This window comes from Choloepus didactylus, chromosome 22 (genome assembly GCF_015220235.1).
Source record: "Choloepus didactylus isolate mChoDid1 chromosome 22, mChoDid1.pri, whole genome shotgun sequence".
Taxonomy (NCBI): domain Eukaryota; kingdom Metazoa; phylum Chordata; class Mammalia; order Pilosa; family Megalonychidae; genus Choloepus; species Choloepus didactylus.
The window spans coordinates 22,762,806-22,780,637 of NC_051328.1; the positions used below are offsets into that span (position 1 = coordinate 22,762,806).

At 43.8% G+C, this 17,832-nt stretch overlaps 2 protein-coding genes across 3 annotated transcripts in view; both read left to right on the plus strand.

Annotated features, from left to right (window-relative positions):
- The window catches only part of TSNAXIP1 (translin associated factor X interacting protein 1), a 28,661-nt gene extending 10,910 nt beyond the window's left edge, over nucleotides 1-17,751 (plus strand). Inside the window, exons 3-16 of one of the 2 annotated variants that reach the window (XM_037816373.1) lie at nucleotides 12,122-12,234; nucleotides 12,366-12,492; nucleotides 13,603-13,696; nucleotides 14,186-14,382; nucleotides 14,799-14,934; nucleotides 15,270-15,439; nucleotides 15,521-15,680; nucleotides 15,757-15,887; nucleotides 15,993-16,118; nucleotides 16,261-16,413; nucleotides 16,567-16,676; nucleotides 16,897-17,023; nucleotides 17,103-17,209; nucleotides 17,433-17,751. In XM_037816373.1, the coding sequence (XP_037672301.1) occupies nucleotides 12,122-12,234; nucleotides 12,366-12,492; nucleotides 13,603-13,696; nucleotides 14,186-14,382; nucleotides 14,799-14,934; nucleotides 15,270-15,439; nucleotides 15,521-15,680; nucleotides 15,757-15,887; nucleotides 15,993-16,118; nucleotides 16,261-16,413; nucleotides 16,567-16,676; nucleotides 16,897-17,023; nucleotides 17,103-17,209; nucleotides 17,433-17,673 (1,992 nt within the window). In that variant the 3' untranslated portion in view covers nucleotides 17,674-17,751. Of the gene's footprint in view, nucleotides 1-11,770; nucleotides 12,235-12,365; nucleotides 12,493-13,602; nucleotides 13,697-14,185; nucleotides 14,383-14,798; nucleotides 14,935-15,269; nucleotides 15,440-15,520; nucleotides 15,681-15,756; nucleotides 15,888-15,992; nucleotides 16,173-16,260; nucleotides 16,414-16,566; nucleotides 16,677-16,896; nucleotides 17,024-17,102; nucleotides 17,210-17,432 lie in introns of those variants that run through there. The other variant, XM_037816374.1, reaches the window with a different exon arrangement.
- Nucleotides 11,180-11,633, plus strand: LOC119518932 (60S ribosomal protein L35a-like; the record flags this gene model as incomplete). The annotated part of the gene is made up of 1 exon (XM_037816375.1): nucleotides 11,180-11,633. A coding segment is annotated over one exon (384 nt), but the record flags the coding sequence as incomplete, so codon positions are not given.
- Nucleotides 17,752-17,832: the final 81 nt, after the last annotated feature.

Genomic DNA, 17,832 nt, shown 5'->3' on the forward strand with positions numbered 1-17,832 from the left:
ACAATGGAATACAAATAGAAGGCAATAACCTTCAGAGACTTGGAGAATTCACAAACACCTGGAGATTAAAAATGAGGGGGAGATGAAAACATTCATGGATAATCAAAAGCTGAGGGACTTCATCACCAGTAATCAGTCCTATAAGAAATGTTAATGGGAGTTGGGCAGGCTGAAAGGAAGGGACACTAAACAATTGACTGAAACTACATGAAGAAATAAAGATTTCCAGTAAAGATCACATGGTAAATATAAATACCAATAGTACTGTATTTTTGACTTATAACTCCATTATTTACTTCCTACAGGATCTAAACTACATAAACTGTAATAATAAATCAGTGGTTTTGGACTCAATGTAAAATATGTAATTTTTGACAAGAACTACATAAAGGTGGGGGAATGATGGAGTATAGGAACATAGTTTATGTGTCATATTAAAGTTAAGTTGGTATCAAAGAAAAACAAGATTGTTATAGATTTAAGATGTTAAATTTAAGCCCCACGGTAAACACAAAGAAAGTATCAGAGAATACGACCATAGAGATGAAAAGTAGAGTAGGGGTTCCGAGAAGTGGGGGAAGGGGCAATGGGGAGTTAAGAAATGAGAGTAGGGTTTCTGTTTGGGGTGAAGGGAAACTTCTAGAAATGGATGGTGGGAAGGTGATACCATTGCAACATTCTAAATTTATGTGAAATATATGTTTCCACAATTGAAAAAAAAAAAAAAGACAGTCTAAATAGATGACAATTAAATGCCAAGGATGATCCTGGATGGGATCTGAGGATGGAAGAGAGGAGGCTCAAAGGGACACAGATGGGACACAAGAAAAAAAAAAAAAAGGAAATATAGAATGTAATCTTTATATCAATGTTGAATTTCTTGAACTTCTTAGCTGCGCTTAATGAGATTGCATAAAAGAATGTTCTTGTCCATGGGAAAGGTATATGTGAATTATATTGTTTGTTCAAAGATATATGCAGCTTGCTCTCATATGTTCAGAGGACAGAGCAATAGATGATGGATGATACATAGGGAGGGAAAGAAAGAAACAGTGGTGTGACAGGATGTTAAAGGTGGTGGATCGGGGTATCGGGGGAGGGGGGTCGGGGTATGATGGCGTTCTATGTATGGGGTTTGTACTGTTTTTGCAACTGTTCCTGTAAGATGGAATTTATTTCAAAATAAAATTTATTAAATTAAAAAAAGTGTTGGGAGGCGGGGCAAGATGGCAGACTGGTGAGCTGTAAGTTTTAGTTACTCCTCCAGGAAAGTAGGTAAAAAGCCAGGAACTGCGTGGACTGGACACCACAGAGCAATCTGTCTTTGGGCATACTTCATACAACACTCATGAAAATGTCGAACTGCTGAGATCAGCGAAATCTGTAAGTTTTTGCGGCCAGGGGACCCGCGCCCCTCCCTGCCAGGCTCAGTCCCGTGGGAGGAGGGGCTGCCAGCTCCGGGAAGGAGAAGGGAGAACTGCAGTAGCAGCTCTTATCGGAAACTCATTCTACTCATCTATACTCCAACCATAGATAGACTGAGACCAGACACCAGAGAATCTGGGAGCTGCCAGCCCAGCAGAGAGGAGACAGGCATAGAAAAAAAAAATAATAACACGAAAAACTCCAAAATAAAAGCAGAGGATTTTTGGAGTTCTGGTGAACACAGAAAGGGGAAGGGCGGAGCTCAGGCCTTGAGGCGCATATGCAAATCCCGAAGAAAAGCTGATCTCTCTGCCCTGTGGACCTTTCCTTAATGGCCCTGGTTGCTTTGTCTATTAGCATTTCAATAACCCATTAGATCTCTGAGGAGGGCCCTTTTTTTTTTTTTTTTTAATCCTTTTTTCTTTTTCTAAAACAATTACTCTAAGAAGCCCAATACAGAAAGCTTCAAAGAATTGCAATTTGGGCACCTCAAGTCAAGAGCAGAACTAAGAGAGCTCTGAGACAAAAGGCAATAATCCAGCGGCTGAGAAAATTCACTAAACACCACAACTTCCCAAGAAAAGGGGGGTGTCCGCTCACAGCCACCATCCTGGTGGACAGGAAACACTCCTGCCCATCGCCAGCCCCATAGCCCAGAGCTGCCCCAGACAACCCAGTGTGACGGAAGTGCTTCAAATAACAGGCACACACCACAAAACTGGGCGTGGACATTAGCCTTCCCTGCAACCTCAGCTGATAGTCCCAGAGTTGGGAAGGTGGAGCAGTGTGAATTAACACAGCCCCATTCAGCCATCATTTGAGCAGACTGGGAGCCTCCCTACACAGCCCAGCAGCCCAAAACTGCCCTGGGGGGACGGCACTCACCTGTGACATAGCACAGTCATCCCTCAACAGAGGACCCGGGGTGCACAGCCTGGAAGAGGGGCCCACTTGCAAGTCTCAGGACCCATACGCCAATACCAAAGACTTGTGGGTCAGTGGCAGAGACAAACTGTGGCAGGACTGAACTGAAGGATTAGACTATTGCAGTAGCTTTAAAACTCTAGGATCATCAGGGAGATTTGATTGTTAGGGCCACCCCCCCCTCCCCGACTGCCCAGAAACACGCCCCACATACAGGGCAGGCAACACCAACTACACACGCAAGCTTGGTACACCAATTGGGCCCCACAAGACTCACTCCCCCACTCACCAAAAAGGCTAAGCAGGGGAGAACTGGCTTGTGGAGAACAGGTGGCTCGTGGACGCCACCTGCTGGTTAGTTAGAGAAAGTGTACTCCACGAAGCTGTAGATCTGATAAATTAGAGATAAGGACTTCAATAGGTCTACAAACCCTAAAAGAACCCTATCAAGTTCAGCAAATGCCACGAGGCCAAAAACAACAGAAAATTATAAAGCATATGAAAAAACCAGACGATATGGATAACCCAAGCCCAAGCACCCAAATCAAAAGACCAGAAGACACACAGCACCTAGAGCAGCTACTCAAAGAACTAAAGATGAACAATGAGACCATAGTACGGGATATGAAGGAAATCAAGAAGACTCTAGAAGAGCATAAAGAAGACATTGCAAGACTAAATAAAAAAATGGATGATCTTATGGAAATTAAAGAAACTGTTGACCAAATTAAAAAGATTCTGGACACTCATAGTACAAGACTAGAGGAAGTTGAACAATGAATCAGTGACCTGGAAGATGACAGAATGGAAAATGAAAGCATAAAAGAAAGAATGGGGAAAAAAATTGAAAAAATCGAAATGGACCTCAGGGATATGATAGATAATATGAAACGTCCGAATATAAGACTCATTGGTGTCCCAGAAGGGGAAGAAAAGGGTAAAGGTCTAGGAAGAGTATTCAAAGAAATTGTTGGGGAAAACTTCCCAAATCTTCTAAACAGCATAAATACACAAATCATAAATGCTCAGCGAACTCCAAATAGAATAAATCCAAATAAACCCACTCTGAGACATATACTGATCACACTGTCAAACACAGAAGAGAAGGAGCAAGTTCTGAAAGCAGCAAGAGAAAAGCAATTCACCACATACAAAGGAAACAGCATAAGACTAAGTAGTGACTACTCAGCAGCCACCATGGAGGCAAGAAGGCAGTGGCACGATATATTTAAAATTCTGAGTGAGAAAAATTTCCAGCCAAGAATACTTTATCCAGCAAAGCTCTCCTTCAAATTTGAGGGAGAGCTTAAATTTTTCACAGACAAACAAATGCTGAGAGAATTTGCTAACAAGAGACCTGCCCTACTGGAGATACTAAAGGGAGCCCTACAGACAGAGAAACAAAGACAGGACAGAGAGACTTGGAGAAAGGTTCAGTACTAAAGAGTTTCGGTATGGGTACAATAAAGGATATTAATAGAGAGAGGGAAAAATATGGCAAACATAAACCAAATGATAAGATGGCCGATTCAAGAAATGCCTTCACGGTTATAACGTTGAATGTAAATGGATTAAACTCCCCAATTAAAAGATATAGATTCGCAGAATGGATCAAAAAAAATGAACCATCAATATGTTGCATACAAGAGACTCATCTTAGACACAGGGACACAAAGAAACTGAAAGTGAAAGGATGGAAAAAAATATTTCATGCAAGCTCCAGCCAAAAGAAAGCAGGTGTAGCAATATTAATCTCAGATAAAATAGACTTCAAATGCAGGGATGTTTTGAGAGACAAAGAAGGCCACTACATACTAATAAAAGGGGCAATTCAGCAAGAAGAAATAACAATCGTAAATGTCTATGCACCCAATCAAGGTGCCACAAAATACATGAGAGAAACACTGGCAAAACTAAAGGAAGCAATTGATGTTTCCACAATAATTGTGGGAGACTTCAACACATCACTCTCTCCTATAGATAGATCAACCAGACAGAAGACCAATAAGGAAATTGAAAACCTAAACAATCTGATAAATGAATTAGATTTAACAGACATATACAGGAAATTACATCCCAAATCACCAGGATACACATACTTTTCTAGTGCTCATGGAACTTTCTCCAGAATAGATCATATGCTGGGACATAAAACAAGCCTCAATAAATTTAAAAAGATTGAAATTATTCAAAGCACATTCTCTGACCACAATGGAATACAATTAGAAGTCAATAACCATCAGAGACTTAGAAAATTCACAAATACCTGGAGGTTAAACAACACACTCCTAAACAATCAGTGGGTTAAAGAAGAAATAGCAAGAGAAATTGCTAAATATATAGAGACGAATGAAAATGAGAACACAACATACCAAAACCTATGGGATGCAGCAAAAGCAGTGCTAAGGGGGAAATTTATAGCACTAAACGCATATATTAAAAAGGAAGAAAGAGCCAAAATCAAAGAAATAATGGATCAACTGAAGAAGCTAGAAAATGAACAGCAAACCAATCCTAAACCAAGTACAAGAAAAGAAATAACAAGGATTAAAGCAGAAATAAATGACATAGAGAACAAAAAAACAATAGAGAGGATAAATATCACCAAAAGTTGGTTCTTTGAGAAGATCAACAAGATTGACAAGCCCCTAGCTAGACTGACAAAATCAAAAAGAGAGAAGACCCATATAAACAAAATAATGAATGAAAAAGGTGACATAACTGCAGATCCTGAAGAAATTAAAAAAATTATAAGAGGATATTATGAACAACTGTATGGCAACAAACTGGATAATGTAGAAGAAATGGACAATTTCCTGGAAACATATGAACAACCTAGACTGACCAGAGAAGAAATAGAAGACCTCAACCAACCCATCACAAGCAAAGAGATCCAATCAGTCATCAAAAATCTTCCCACAAATAAATGCCCAGGGCCAGATGGCTTCACAGGGGAATTCTACCAAACTTTCCAGAAAGAACTGACACCAATCTTACTCAAACTCTTTCAAAACATTGAAGAAAATGGAACACTACCTAACTCATTTTATGAAGCTAACATCAATCTAATAGCAAAACCAGGCAAAGATGCTACAAAAAAAGGAAAACTACCGGCCAATCTCCCTAATGAATATAGATGCAAAAATCCTCAACAAAATACTTGCAAATTGAATCCAAAGACACATTAAAAAAATCATACACCATGACCAAGTGGGGTTCATTCCAGGCATGCAAGGATGGTTCAACATAAGAAAAACAATCAATGTATTACAACACATTAAAAACTCGAAAGGGAAAAATCAATTGATCATCTCAATAGATGCTGAAAAAGCATTTGACAAAATCCAACATCCCTTTTTGATAAAAACACTTCAAAAGGTAGGAATTGAAGGAAACTTCCTCAACATGATAAAGAGCATATATGAAAAACCCACAGCCAGCATAGTACTCAATGGTGAGAGACTGAAAGCCTTCCCTCTAAGATCAGGAACAAGACAAGGATGCCCACTGTCACCACTGTTATTCAACATTGTGCTGGAAGTGCTAGCCAGGGCAATCCGGCAAGACAAAGAAATAAAAGGCATCCAAATTGGAAAAGAAGAAGTAAAACTGTCATTGTTTGCAGATGATATGATCTTATATCTAGAAAACCCTGAGAAATCGACGATACAGCTACTAGAGCTAATAAACAAATTTAGCAAAGTAGCGGGATACAAGATTAATGCACATAAGTCAGTAATGTTTCTATATGCTAGAAATGAACAAACTGAAGAGACACTCAAGAAAAAGATACCATTTTCAATAGCAACTAAAAAAATCAAGTACCTAGGAATAAACTTAACCAAAGATGTAAAAGACCTATACAAAGAAAACTACATAACTCTACTAAAAGAAATAGAAGGGGACCTTAAAAGATGGAAAAATATTCCATGTTCATGGATAGGAAGGCTAAATGTCATTAAGATGTCAATTCTACCCAAACTCATCTACAGATTCAATGCAATCCCAATCAAAATTCCAACAACCTACTTTGCAGACTTGGAAAAGCTAGTTATCAAATTTATTTGGAAAGGGAAGATGCCTCGAATTGCCAAAGACACTCTAAAAAAGAAAAACGAAGTGGGAGGACTTACACTCCCTGACTTTGAAGCTTATTATAAAGCCACAGTTGCCAAAACAGCATGGTACTGGCACAAAGATAGACATATAGATCAATGGAATCGAATTGAGAATTCAGAGATAGACCCCCAGATCTATGGCCGACTGATCTTTGATAAGGCCCCCAAAGTCACTGAACTGAGCCATAATGGTCTTTTCAACAAATGGGGCTAGGAGAGTTGGATATCCATATCCAAAAGAATGAAAGAGGACCCCTACCTCACCCCCTACACAAAAATTAACTCAAAATGGACCAAAGATCTCAATATAAAAGAAAGTACCATAAAACTCCTAGAAGATAATGTAGGAAAACATCTTCAAGACCTTGTATTAGGCGGCCACTTCCTAGACTTTACACCCAAAGCACAAGCAACAAAAGAGAAAATAGATAAATGGGAACTCCTCAAGCTTAGAAGTTTCTGCACCTCAAAGGAATTTCTCAAAAAGGTAAAGAGGCAGCCAACTCAATGGGAAAAAATTTTTGGAAACCGTGTATCTGACAAAAGACTGATATCTTGCATATACAAAGAAATCCTACAACTCAATGACAATAGTACAGACAGCCCAATTATAAAATGGGCAAAAGATATGAAAAGACAGTTCTCTGAAGAGGAAATACAAATGGCCAAGAAACACATGAAAAAATATTCAGCTTCACTAGCTATTAGAGAGATGCAAATTAAGACCACAATGAGATACCATCTAACACCGGTTAGAATGGCTGCCATTAAACAAACAGGAAACTACAAATGCTGGAGGGGATGTGGAGAAATTGGAACTCTTATTCATTGTTGGTGGGGCTGTATAATGGTTCAGCCACTCTGGAAGTCAGTCTGGCAGTTCCTTAGAAAACTAGATATAGAGCTACCATTCGATCCAGCGATTGCACTTCTCGGTATATACCCGGAAGATCGGAAAGCAGTGACACGAACAGATATCTGCACGCCAATGTTCATAGCAGCATTATTCACAATTGCCAAGAGATGGAAACAACCCAAATGTCCTTCAACAGATGAGTGGATAAATAAAATGTGGTATATACACACGATGGAATACTACACGGCAGTAAGAAGAAACGATCTGGTGAAACATATGACAACATGGATGAACCTTGAAGACATAATGCTGAGCGAAATAAGCCAGGCACAAAAAGAGAAATATTATATGCTACCACTAATGTGAACTTTGAAAAATGTAAAACAAATGGTTTATAATGTAGAATGTAGGGGAACTAGCAGTAGAGAGCAATTAAGGAAGGGGGAACAATAATCCAAGAAGAACAGATAAGCTATTTAACGTTCTGGGGATGCCCAGAAATGACTATGGTCTGTTAATTTCTGATGGATATAGTAGGAACAAGTTCACAGAAATGTTGCTATATTATGTAACTTTCTTGGGGTAAAGTAGGAACATGTTGGAAGTTAAGCAGTTATCTTAGGTTAGTTGTCTTTTTCTTACTCCCTTGTTATGGTCTCTTTGAAATGTTCTTTTATTGTATGTTTGTTTTCTTTTTAACTTTTTTTTTCATACAGTTGATTTAAAAAAGAAGGGAAAGTTAAAAAAAAAAAAAAAGAAAAACAAGGAAAAAAAAAAAAGATGTAGTGCCCCCTTGAGGAGCCTGTGGAGAATGCAGGGGTATTCGCCTACCCCACCTCCATGGTTGCTAACATGACCACAGACATAGGGGACTGGTGTTTTGATGGGTTGAGCCCTCTACCATAAGTTTTACCCTTGGGAAGACGGTTGCTGCAAAGGAGAGGCTAGGCCTCCCTATATTTGTGCCTAAGAGTCTCCTCCTGAATGCCTCTTTGTTGCTCAGATGTGGCCCTCTCTCTCTGGCTAAGCCAACTTGAAAGGTGAAATCACTGCCCTCCCCCCTACGTGGGATCAGACACCCAGGGGAGTGAATCTCCCTGGCAACGTGGAATATGACTCCCGGGGAGGAATGTAGACCCGGCATCGTGGGACGGAGAACATCTTCTTGACCAAAAGGGGGATGTGAAAGGAAATGAAATAAGCTTCAGTGGCAGAGAGATTCCAAAACTAGCCGAGAGATCACTCTTGTGGGCACTCTTACGCACACTTTAGACAACCCTTTTTAGGCTCTAAAGAATTGGGGTAGCTGGTGGTGGATACCTGAAACTATCAAACTACAACCCAGAACCCATGAATCTCGAAGACAGTTGTATAAAGATGTAGCTTATGATGGGTGACAATGGGATTGGGAAAGCCATAAGGACCAAACTCCACTTTGTCTAGTTTATGGATGGATGTGTAGAAAAGTAGGGGAAGGAAACAAACAGACAAAGGTACCCAGTGTTCTTTTTTACTTCAATTGCTCTTTTTCACTCTAATTATTATTCTTGTTATTTTTGTGTGTGTGCTAATGAAGGTGTCAGGGATTGATTTAGGTGATGAATGTACAACTATGTAATGGTACTGTAAACAATCGAAAGTACAATTTGTTTTGTATGACTGCATGGTATGTGAATATATCTCAATAAAATGATTAAAAAAAAATTAAAAAAAGTGTCAATACTGCCTAAAGCAATCTACAAATTCAATGCAATTCCTACCAACATTCTAGCAGCCTTTTTTTCAGAAATGGAAAAGCTGACCATCAAATTCATATGAAATTGCAAAGGCCCCCAAATAGCCAAAACATTCTTGAAAAAAAAGAACAAAGTTGAAGGACTCACACTTCCTGATTTCAAAACTTACTGCAAACCTACAGTAATTAAGACAGTGTGGTTCTGACAGAATTCGAGAAATATAGGCCAATAGAATAGAATTGAGAGTCCACAGATAAACCCAATCTGTGACCAGCTGATTTTCGACAAGGGTGCCCAGTCCATTCAGTGGGGAAAGAATGGTCTCTTCAACAAAATGTACTAGGACAACTGGAAATCCACATGCAAAAGGATGAAGGTGGACCCCTTCCTCTTAACATCTACAAAATTAATTCAAAATGGATCAATGACCTAAATATAAGAGCTAATACCATAATACTTACAAAAAAAATAGGGAATATCTTCAGGACGTTGTAGTAGGCACATAGAGTTTTAGATTTTGCACCAAAAGCACAAGCAACAAAACAAAATATAAATAAAATTGGCTACCTCAAAGTAAAGGACGTCATTAAGAAAGTGAAAAGACAACCTACAGAATGGGTGAAAATATTTGGAAACCATATATCTGATGAGGAGTTAATATCCAGAATATATAAAGAACTCTTACAACTCAACAACAAAAAGACAAATAAACCAATTTTAAAATGGGCCAAGGCAACTTGGCAGGTGAACTCATTGCCCTTCCCCCTATTTGGACCTGACTCCCAGGGGTATAAATCTCCCTGGCAACACAGGATATGACTCCTGAGGATGAATCTGGACCCAGCATCATGGGATTGAGAACATCTTCTTGACCCAAAGGGGGATGTGAAATGAAACGAAATGACGTTTCAGTGGTTGAGAGATTTCAAATGGAGTCAAGAAGTCACTCTGGTGGGCATTCTTACATACTATATAGATAACCCTTTTTAGGTTTTAATGTATTGGAATAGCTAGAAGTAAATACCTGAAACTATCAAACTGCAACCCAGTAGCCTTGACTCTTGAAGATGATTGTATAACAATGTAGCTTACAAGGGGGGACATGTGATTGTGAAAACCTTGTGGATTGCACTCCCTTTATCCAGTGTATATGGATGGATGAGGAGAAAAATGGGGACAAAAACTAAATGACAAATAGGGTGGGATGGGGGGGATGATTTGGGTGTTCATTTTGGGTTTAACTTTTTTTTTTATTCATATTTTTTTTCTGGTATAAGGAAAATGTTCAAAAAATAGATTGGGGTGATGAATGCACAAATATATGATGGTACTGTGAACAGTTGATTGTATACCGCAGATGATTGTATCTTATGTGAATATATCTCAATAAAACTGAATTTTTTTAAAAAGTGGTCCAAGGATTTGAATAAACATTTCTCCAGAGAAGATATGCAAATGGCCCACAAGTGTATGAATAGATGTTCAACATCATTAGCCACTAAAAAAATACAAATTAAAACTACAGTGAGATCCATTTAATTACACATAAGGATAGCTTTATTTAAAAAAAAAACTGAAAATAACAAGTGTTGTTAAGTATACGGAGAAATAGGAACCCTCATATTTTGTTGGTGACAATGTAAAATGGTACAGCCATTGTGGAAAAGTTTGGCAGTTCCTCAAAAAGTTAAACATAGATTATCATATAACCCAGCAATCACACTTCTAGGTATTTACCCAGAATTGAAAGCAAGAACTAGGACACATATTTGTACACCAATGTTCATAGTAGCATTATTCATAATAACAAACGATGGAAGCAACCTAAATGACCATCAGCAGATGAATGAACAAAATGTGGTGTATCCATACAGTGGAATATTATTCAGCCATAAAAGGAGTGACATTCTGATACATGCTACAATATGACTAAAACTTGAAGACATCATGTTGAGTGAAATAAACCAGACACAAAAGGACAAATATTGTATGGGTTATCTCTTACGGAATATTTAGAATAAGTAAATTCATAGAGACAAAGCAGAACAGTGGTTAGCAGGGGTGGAGGGATGGGGAATTGAAAAATTAATGTTAAATATAAATTCTGGCTCTTTCTGCCATCTTGGAGCCTGTGGAGGCCTGCTGGGAATGGGACTTCTAAAACAGCAAATACGTCTGGAAGGTTGTGGTCCAAAGCCATTTTTGCTGGCTATAAGTGGGGTCTTCAGAACCAGAGGGAGCCCACAGCTTGTCTTAAACTTGAAGGTGTTTATGCTCGAGATGAAACTGAATTCTATTTGGGCAAGAGATGTGCTTATGTGTACAAAGCAAAAAACAACACAGTGACTCCTGGTGGCAATCCTAACAAAACCAGAGTAATATGGGGAAAGGTAACTCGTGCTCATGGAAATAGTCGCATAGTTCATGTCAAATTCTGGAGCAACCTTCCTGCTAAGGCCATTGGACACCGAATCCATGTGATGCTGTACCCCTCAAGGATTTAAACTATTGAAAAATAAATAAAATCGTGGGAAAAAATATGAATTCTGGTTTGGGATGATGAAGATAGTCTGGAAATAGATGGTGGTGACAGTTACACAATATTGTCAATATACTTAATGTCAAAGAATTTTCCATTTAAAATGATTTTTACATTTTGTATATTTTACCACAATTAAAAATAAATTATGTATAAAAATTAATGAGGTGGACTTTATAATAAAAAAAAGAGAAAGAGGAAGAATTTGTATTTACTGAGTTCCTCCAGGTTCCTGAGTCTGTGTAACTGCCCTCTGTGCTTTCTCACTGCATCATCATAACAATACATTGCGGTGGGAACTACCATCATTCCCACCTTACAGATGAAGAGACTGAGGCTCAGAAAAGTTAAGCCCGTGATCACACAGCTAATAAGGGAAATCTGGGGTTTAACTCAAGCTCTGTCTAACTCTAGGGCCCAAGTCTTAATTATGAACCACATGAGAAAGATATAAGAGACATTCAGGGGTGGAGGGATTTTGGAGAGGAATTACCATGGTAACCCCACCTGTGTCTTCCTGAAGCCTACTCATTTCTCCGTCATTGGCCACCTGTCCCCATGGCCCATGTATGCCAGTGGCCAGACCATTCTGCAGAACCGAAAGCCCTGTTCAGATGACTGCCGGAAGCGAGCAGGGTACGTCAGGGTCAACCTGATTGTGGGTGGGGCTGGTATAAACAAGGCATCAGACAGATGTGTGTTGCCCAACCTAGGGTGCAAGGATCCTGTGGGGTGCTTGCCCCATCTTAGCCCATCCTCCCCTGCAGTAGCTGGCAGGAGCAGACCATGGGCATTGCCAAGCCGAGGTACCTGGAGCAGCTGGAGAACTACCTACGCAAGGAGCTCCTCCTGCTGGACCTGGGTACAGATTCTGCCCAAGAGCTGAGGCTGCAGGTCAGAGCTGAGCCACAGAATCAACTGTGGGAAGGGCAGAGGGAGGGGTGGGAGGAGGTGACACCCACCAAGACTGGGCACTTAGACCTTCAGGAAAGACCAGCATCTCCCAGGATTTTTGGGTTCTCCTTCCTGGTGAGAGGAGTGTTCTATGACAAAACCAATGAGTAGCGTAAGGCTGCTTGAGTGGATCCAAAACTCCCCTGAGGCTTCAGTTTTCCCACTTGAGTCAGGTGAACTGGATCTCATCTCCAGGTCTTCAGCTCTGTGATCCTGTGTCCCCAGGTTAGGTCATTCGACATCTGTGAATGAAGCCTGAATCCTGGCAGTTGGGCAAGCAGGGGTCACACAAGCTTGATGAGCCCATCCAGACATAAACGGAGTGAGAAATCTAGGTGCAACCTAGATTCCGGTAAATATTAGGGAGGAAATCACCAAAATTCACTGCTCAAATAGGGATGATGGAGAATTCCTAACTTCTGACTGACTCACTGACTTAAACATTTACTGAGCTCTGTGTTTCAGGTCTGGACTGGGACCTTACATGTGATCTCACAAGCAGTTTACTACACCAAGAAAGCTAAAGCTTGGAGAAGGCGTACAGCTATAAAGTGGTGGGGCTAGTGTTCAAACTCAGGTGTGATTCCAGAGCCTGTGCTCATTCCAGTGAGCAGTGCTGCCTCCAAAAACTTCCCATGGGTCCAGGTGGAACAGGAAACCACACTTTTACTTGGTGGTCACAAAGCCAGGCTAGAGACTTCGATATCCTGTCCCCTCGGGGCTTGAAGATGGGGAGGGGGTGCAGGTGAGAGGCCAGTTGAAGCCCAGTGCCTGCAAGGCAAGAGGCTGGCTGCTTGGAGAGCCCGAGAGGGGGCTTGGGCCTTGGGCACAGAGTGGGTGGTTTGCTAGGCCTGAGAGCAGTCAAAAGAGGCAGAGCTGCCCCACAACTCCATGGCACTGGGAGAAATCAGAGGGGTGCCCAGAGAGTTTACTTGAATGTGGGTTTCCAGTAACTTCATGCTGAAACACTACTAAGTAAAGAAAGACTCAGCTCTCCACTGAGAATGGCAACTCTGGGCTGGGAGGTGACAGGTTTCCTTTTGTTGCCAGCCTTTCAGAGAGATCTTTGAGTTCTTCATAGAGGACTTCAAAACATACAAGCCATTGCTGTCCTCCATCAAGAATGCGTATGAGGTGATGCTGGGTAAGACAGCTGCTCTCCCACCTGGGCTGAGCCTGGAAGGGGTGGAAAAGATCCTATTCTGCTCTTCTAGGGCTCTGCAGCAAATCTGGGGCAACTACTAACTGGACCTTGAAGTCACCAAGCCCTGATCAGCCTTTTGCTTACACTGTTCTATGACAGGGTACCACAGGGCACCTGACTACCTCTCATCTTTGGGATGCATGGTGGGGGGGTTATCTGTAGGAAATAGAGAGTGCCATTTCTATTGAGAGTGAGTCACAGGAGAAACCCTGCTCCTCATCTGGACTCCACCTCTGGTTTAAAAGCAAGTTGGGGAGGGGGGAGGCAATGCAGAAAGGCCTTAAGCAGGGACCATGGCTTTGAAGGAGGTATGTACAGACTCCTGGAGTTCTCAAGGGACTAGCCACTCCCCTGTGACTTTAGGATCTGTATCTCCTGGCTGTCTGTTCTCCATGGCCCCAAAGGGTCCCTCCCACTGTTCCTGCTTAGCCCACCAGAGGGAGAGGATCCGGGCTCTGGAGCCCCTGAAGGCCAAGCTTGTCACTGTGAATGAGGACTGCAATGAGAGAATCCTGGCCATGAGGGCTGAAGAGAGATACGAAATCTCAGTGCTCAAGAAAGAGAAGATGAATTTGCTGAAAGTCATTGACAAAAAGAATGAGGAGAAAATCTCACTGCAGAGCGAGGTGACTGGGGAGTGGTGTGATGAGCAATTCCCTGGATTCCTGCCCTACCCCCCCACCCCAGGAGTGTGACCTTGAGGCCCTGGGCACCAATGTTATCCCCTAACTCCCTCCACCCTTCTGCCTGGAGTGACCTTCTAAGCCACCTCGCCCTAGATCCCCTGCTTCCATCACACTCTGGGAATTGGCTTGGTGTGGCCTTAGAGCTGGCAGACTCCTTCTTGGCTGCCAGGCTTTCTCCATAGGAAGGAGCATTGGCATTTTGCTGAATTTCTCAGGAATAGCCAGTCTCCTGCTTCCATCACCTTTCTGTTCCCAGGCTCTGATGGGGCCACCCAGCACCCATACCATCCCGTGGTAACCAGCTACATCTAGGGATACAGCAGCTGCCCCTGATCACACAGCTACCTTCCCAACAGGTGACCAAACTGCGGAAAAGCTTGGCTGAGGAGTACCTTCACTACCTCAGCGAGCGAGATGCCCGCAAGATCCTTATCGCAGACCTGAATGAGCTACGCTATCAGCGGGAGGACATGTCTCTAGCCCAATCCCCAGGTAAGCCCAAGGGGGTTTCTCTCTCCCTAAGAGGAGACACTTGCAAAGAATCTGGCTCTCACCATACACCTCCCATTCATCCAACTCTCTAATATCTGCCCTTTCCATACCCACCTAAGGGTCTTCTGTGCTAGGAATAAGTAGGCACATTGCTGGCAGCTGAGGTAGCCTAGACTCCCTGAGGGCAGGGACAAGCCTGGTACTCCATGTCCTGGGATTCTCTACTTAAGCCTGAAGCCCTGGTTCAGTAGTGCTGGAGACAAGACCCCGAGTGGTGCTCTAACTGTCCTGGGCTCTGGAACTAGGGTGATGAGGGCTGGTGGGCTCCCTGGCAGGCATCTGGGGAGAGGATCCTGTGAAATTAACACTGGCTCTGAAGATGGCCCGGCAAGACCTGACCCGCACGCAGATGGAGCTCAACACCATGAAGGCTAACTTTGGAGATGTGGTGCCTAGGAGGGACTTCGAAATGCAGGAGAAGACCAACAGGGATCTTCAGGAGCAGGTGGTAGAGGGCAGGCAGGGCCAGGAGGGATAAGGCAGGGTCAGGCAGGTGGGGAGCTAGGACCAATCACCTTGCCCACAGCTGGACAGCCTGAGAGCCGACTATGAAGAGGTCCGTAAGGAGCACGAGATTCTACTGCAGTTGCACATGAGCACACTAAAAGAGCGGGACCAGTTCTATGCTGAGCTGCAGGAAATCCAGCGTACCTCCACACCACGGCCCTACTGGACCAAGTGTGAAGGTAACAATGGCCATTGAGGCCCCAGAGAAGGTTCAAGAGCTTGGTGTGGGCTCTAGCTGTCTCTCCCCAACTGCAGATGTGGTGGCTGGGGGCCCAGAGCGCTGGCAAATGCTGGCCGAGGGCAAGAACAGCGACCAGCTGGTGGATGTGCTCCTGGAGGAAATTGGAGAGGGCCTGCTCCGGGAGAAAGACTTCTTCCCTGGTCTGGTAGGAGTCCCTGGGCTGGGGGAGCTTGGGGCCAGAGTCAGAAAGGCCAGGCCTTGCTGCTGAGATGTGAGGTTCTGGGGAACCATCTGGGGCTCTCTGCTCCAGGGCTATGGAGAAGCTGTCCCCCCTTTCCTTCAGTTTGATGGCACTGTGGAGAACAAGAAGCCAACCAGGAAAGAGGTGGTAAACCTCCTTAAGGATGCTTGGAAGGAACGTCTCGCTGAGGAGAAGGTCAGATCTCACCAGCCACCTTGGCCCAATTTGGCCTCCAGAGTCCTCCAGCGGGTACCTTTGAGGTGCTAGGGAGCAGGGTCAATTAACCCTGGGGCAGGCTGACCTAGCCCCCCACCAACCCCCACCCCCCACCTTGCAGAAAGAGAATTTTCCAGATTTCTTCTTCAATTTCCTGGAGCGTCGCTTTGGACCAAGGGATGCCATGGCCTGGGCCTACACCATTTTTGAAAAAATCAAGCTCTTCCACTCCAACGACGTCATGAGTCGTTTCTATGCCATCTTGATGGGTAAGGTGAGCTGGACGTGAGTGTTCCCCCCGCCCCCACCCCACCCCCTGCACCTGCTGCCCTTGGGGAGACAGAGGGGCCTTTGTCCCCAGCACAGCCCAGCTCTACCCCTGCCACTCCAGAAAGCAGCAAGTTAGTGAATACTTCTTTCCCTGTAGATGAGAGAGAGTGTGTATGTCAACTACAAGGAGATAATAGCACAGCTACTGAAGGATATGACGAGTGCTGACAGTCAGAATGAGGGACTCCTATCCATCGAGCAGTTCAGGTGAGAGGCCAAGCCAGGCTACCCCAAACTCCTGCAAACTCCTGTCCATTACCCTCTGTGGCCAGGCTGGGAGTGCAGGAAAAAGGGGAGCCTGGTAGAGAAGGACCATAGCCTTAACAATTGCTGCCCTTTTGAGCACTAGTGGGGCTGAGAGTGGAGGCTGCAGGAAGGTGGGTGAAGAGGCCTCAACCAGGTCTATTGGCCCTCGTGTTACCCGCAGCACCATCCTCAAGAGTACCTTCCCCCTCAAGAAGGAAGAGCAAATTCAGGAGTTGATGGAGGCAGGAGGCTGGCACCCCAATAGCAGCAATGCAGACCTGCTCAACTACCATTCACTATTTACAGAGGTGGGTGAGGGGGTCCAGGAACTCGCTTCGGCTGGCCCCTGGGCAATGTGTCCTCACCCTGCCTTGTGGCCTCTCCCAGAACGAGGAGGGCCAGAGTGAGCCCTTTGTGCAAAAGCTGTGGGAACAGTACATGGATGAGAAGGAGGTGTATATGCAAGAGATAAAGCAGGAGCTGGGCCTGGAACTGTAAGTGACTCTGGGGCCCTTAGGCCCACTCAGCCAAAGATGAGTCCCACAGGCTGGGCCACATCTCAAGTCCCTGGGTCTCCCTGTGCACCAAGTGTGCTGCTGAGCAGTATACACTGCTCAAGTCCAGTGGAAGGGAGGGCACCCTGGTGTCTGTGGGTACAGAGTAGAAGGGTCAAGGCTTCTCTCTCTCTCTCTCTCTCTCTCTCTCTCTGGGGGGTAGCCAACATGAGGTAACCCTAGGGAGGTTACGTGAGGCCTTGATGAACATCGACCCCAGCCTGGACAGGCAGACTCTGAGAACCTACCTGAGCCAGGCCTTCCAGCTTCCTGAGACAGACCTACCAGAGGAGGGCAATGAGAAGGAAGAAGACATCATGACATGGCTCCAGGTTGTGCTGGAACGGCTTCAGGCATCTGATATAAGGCGCAAGGGGCCTCGAGAGCAGGAGTCTGCAAGCTAGGGCCACTGTGGGCAGCCTGAGTGTTCCAGGGCTGTGAGCCCCTGCCTTTGGTATAAAGGTTTTGTTTGTTTGAACCCATGCCATTTCTCCTGGCTGTACTGGGGATTGGGGGGGTCAGGTCAGTCCCTGCCTGGTTGGCCCCAGGACAAGCACCTAAAC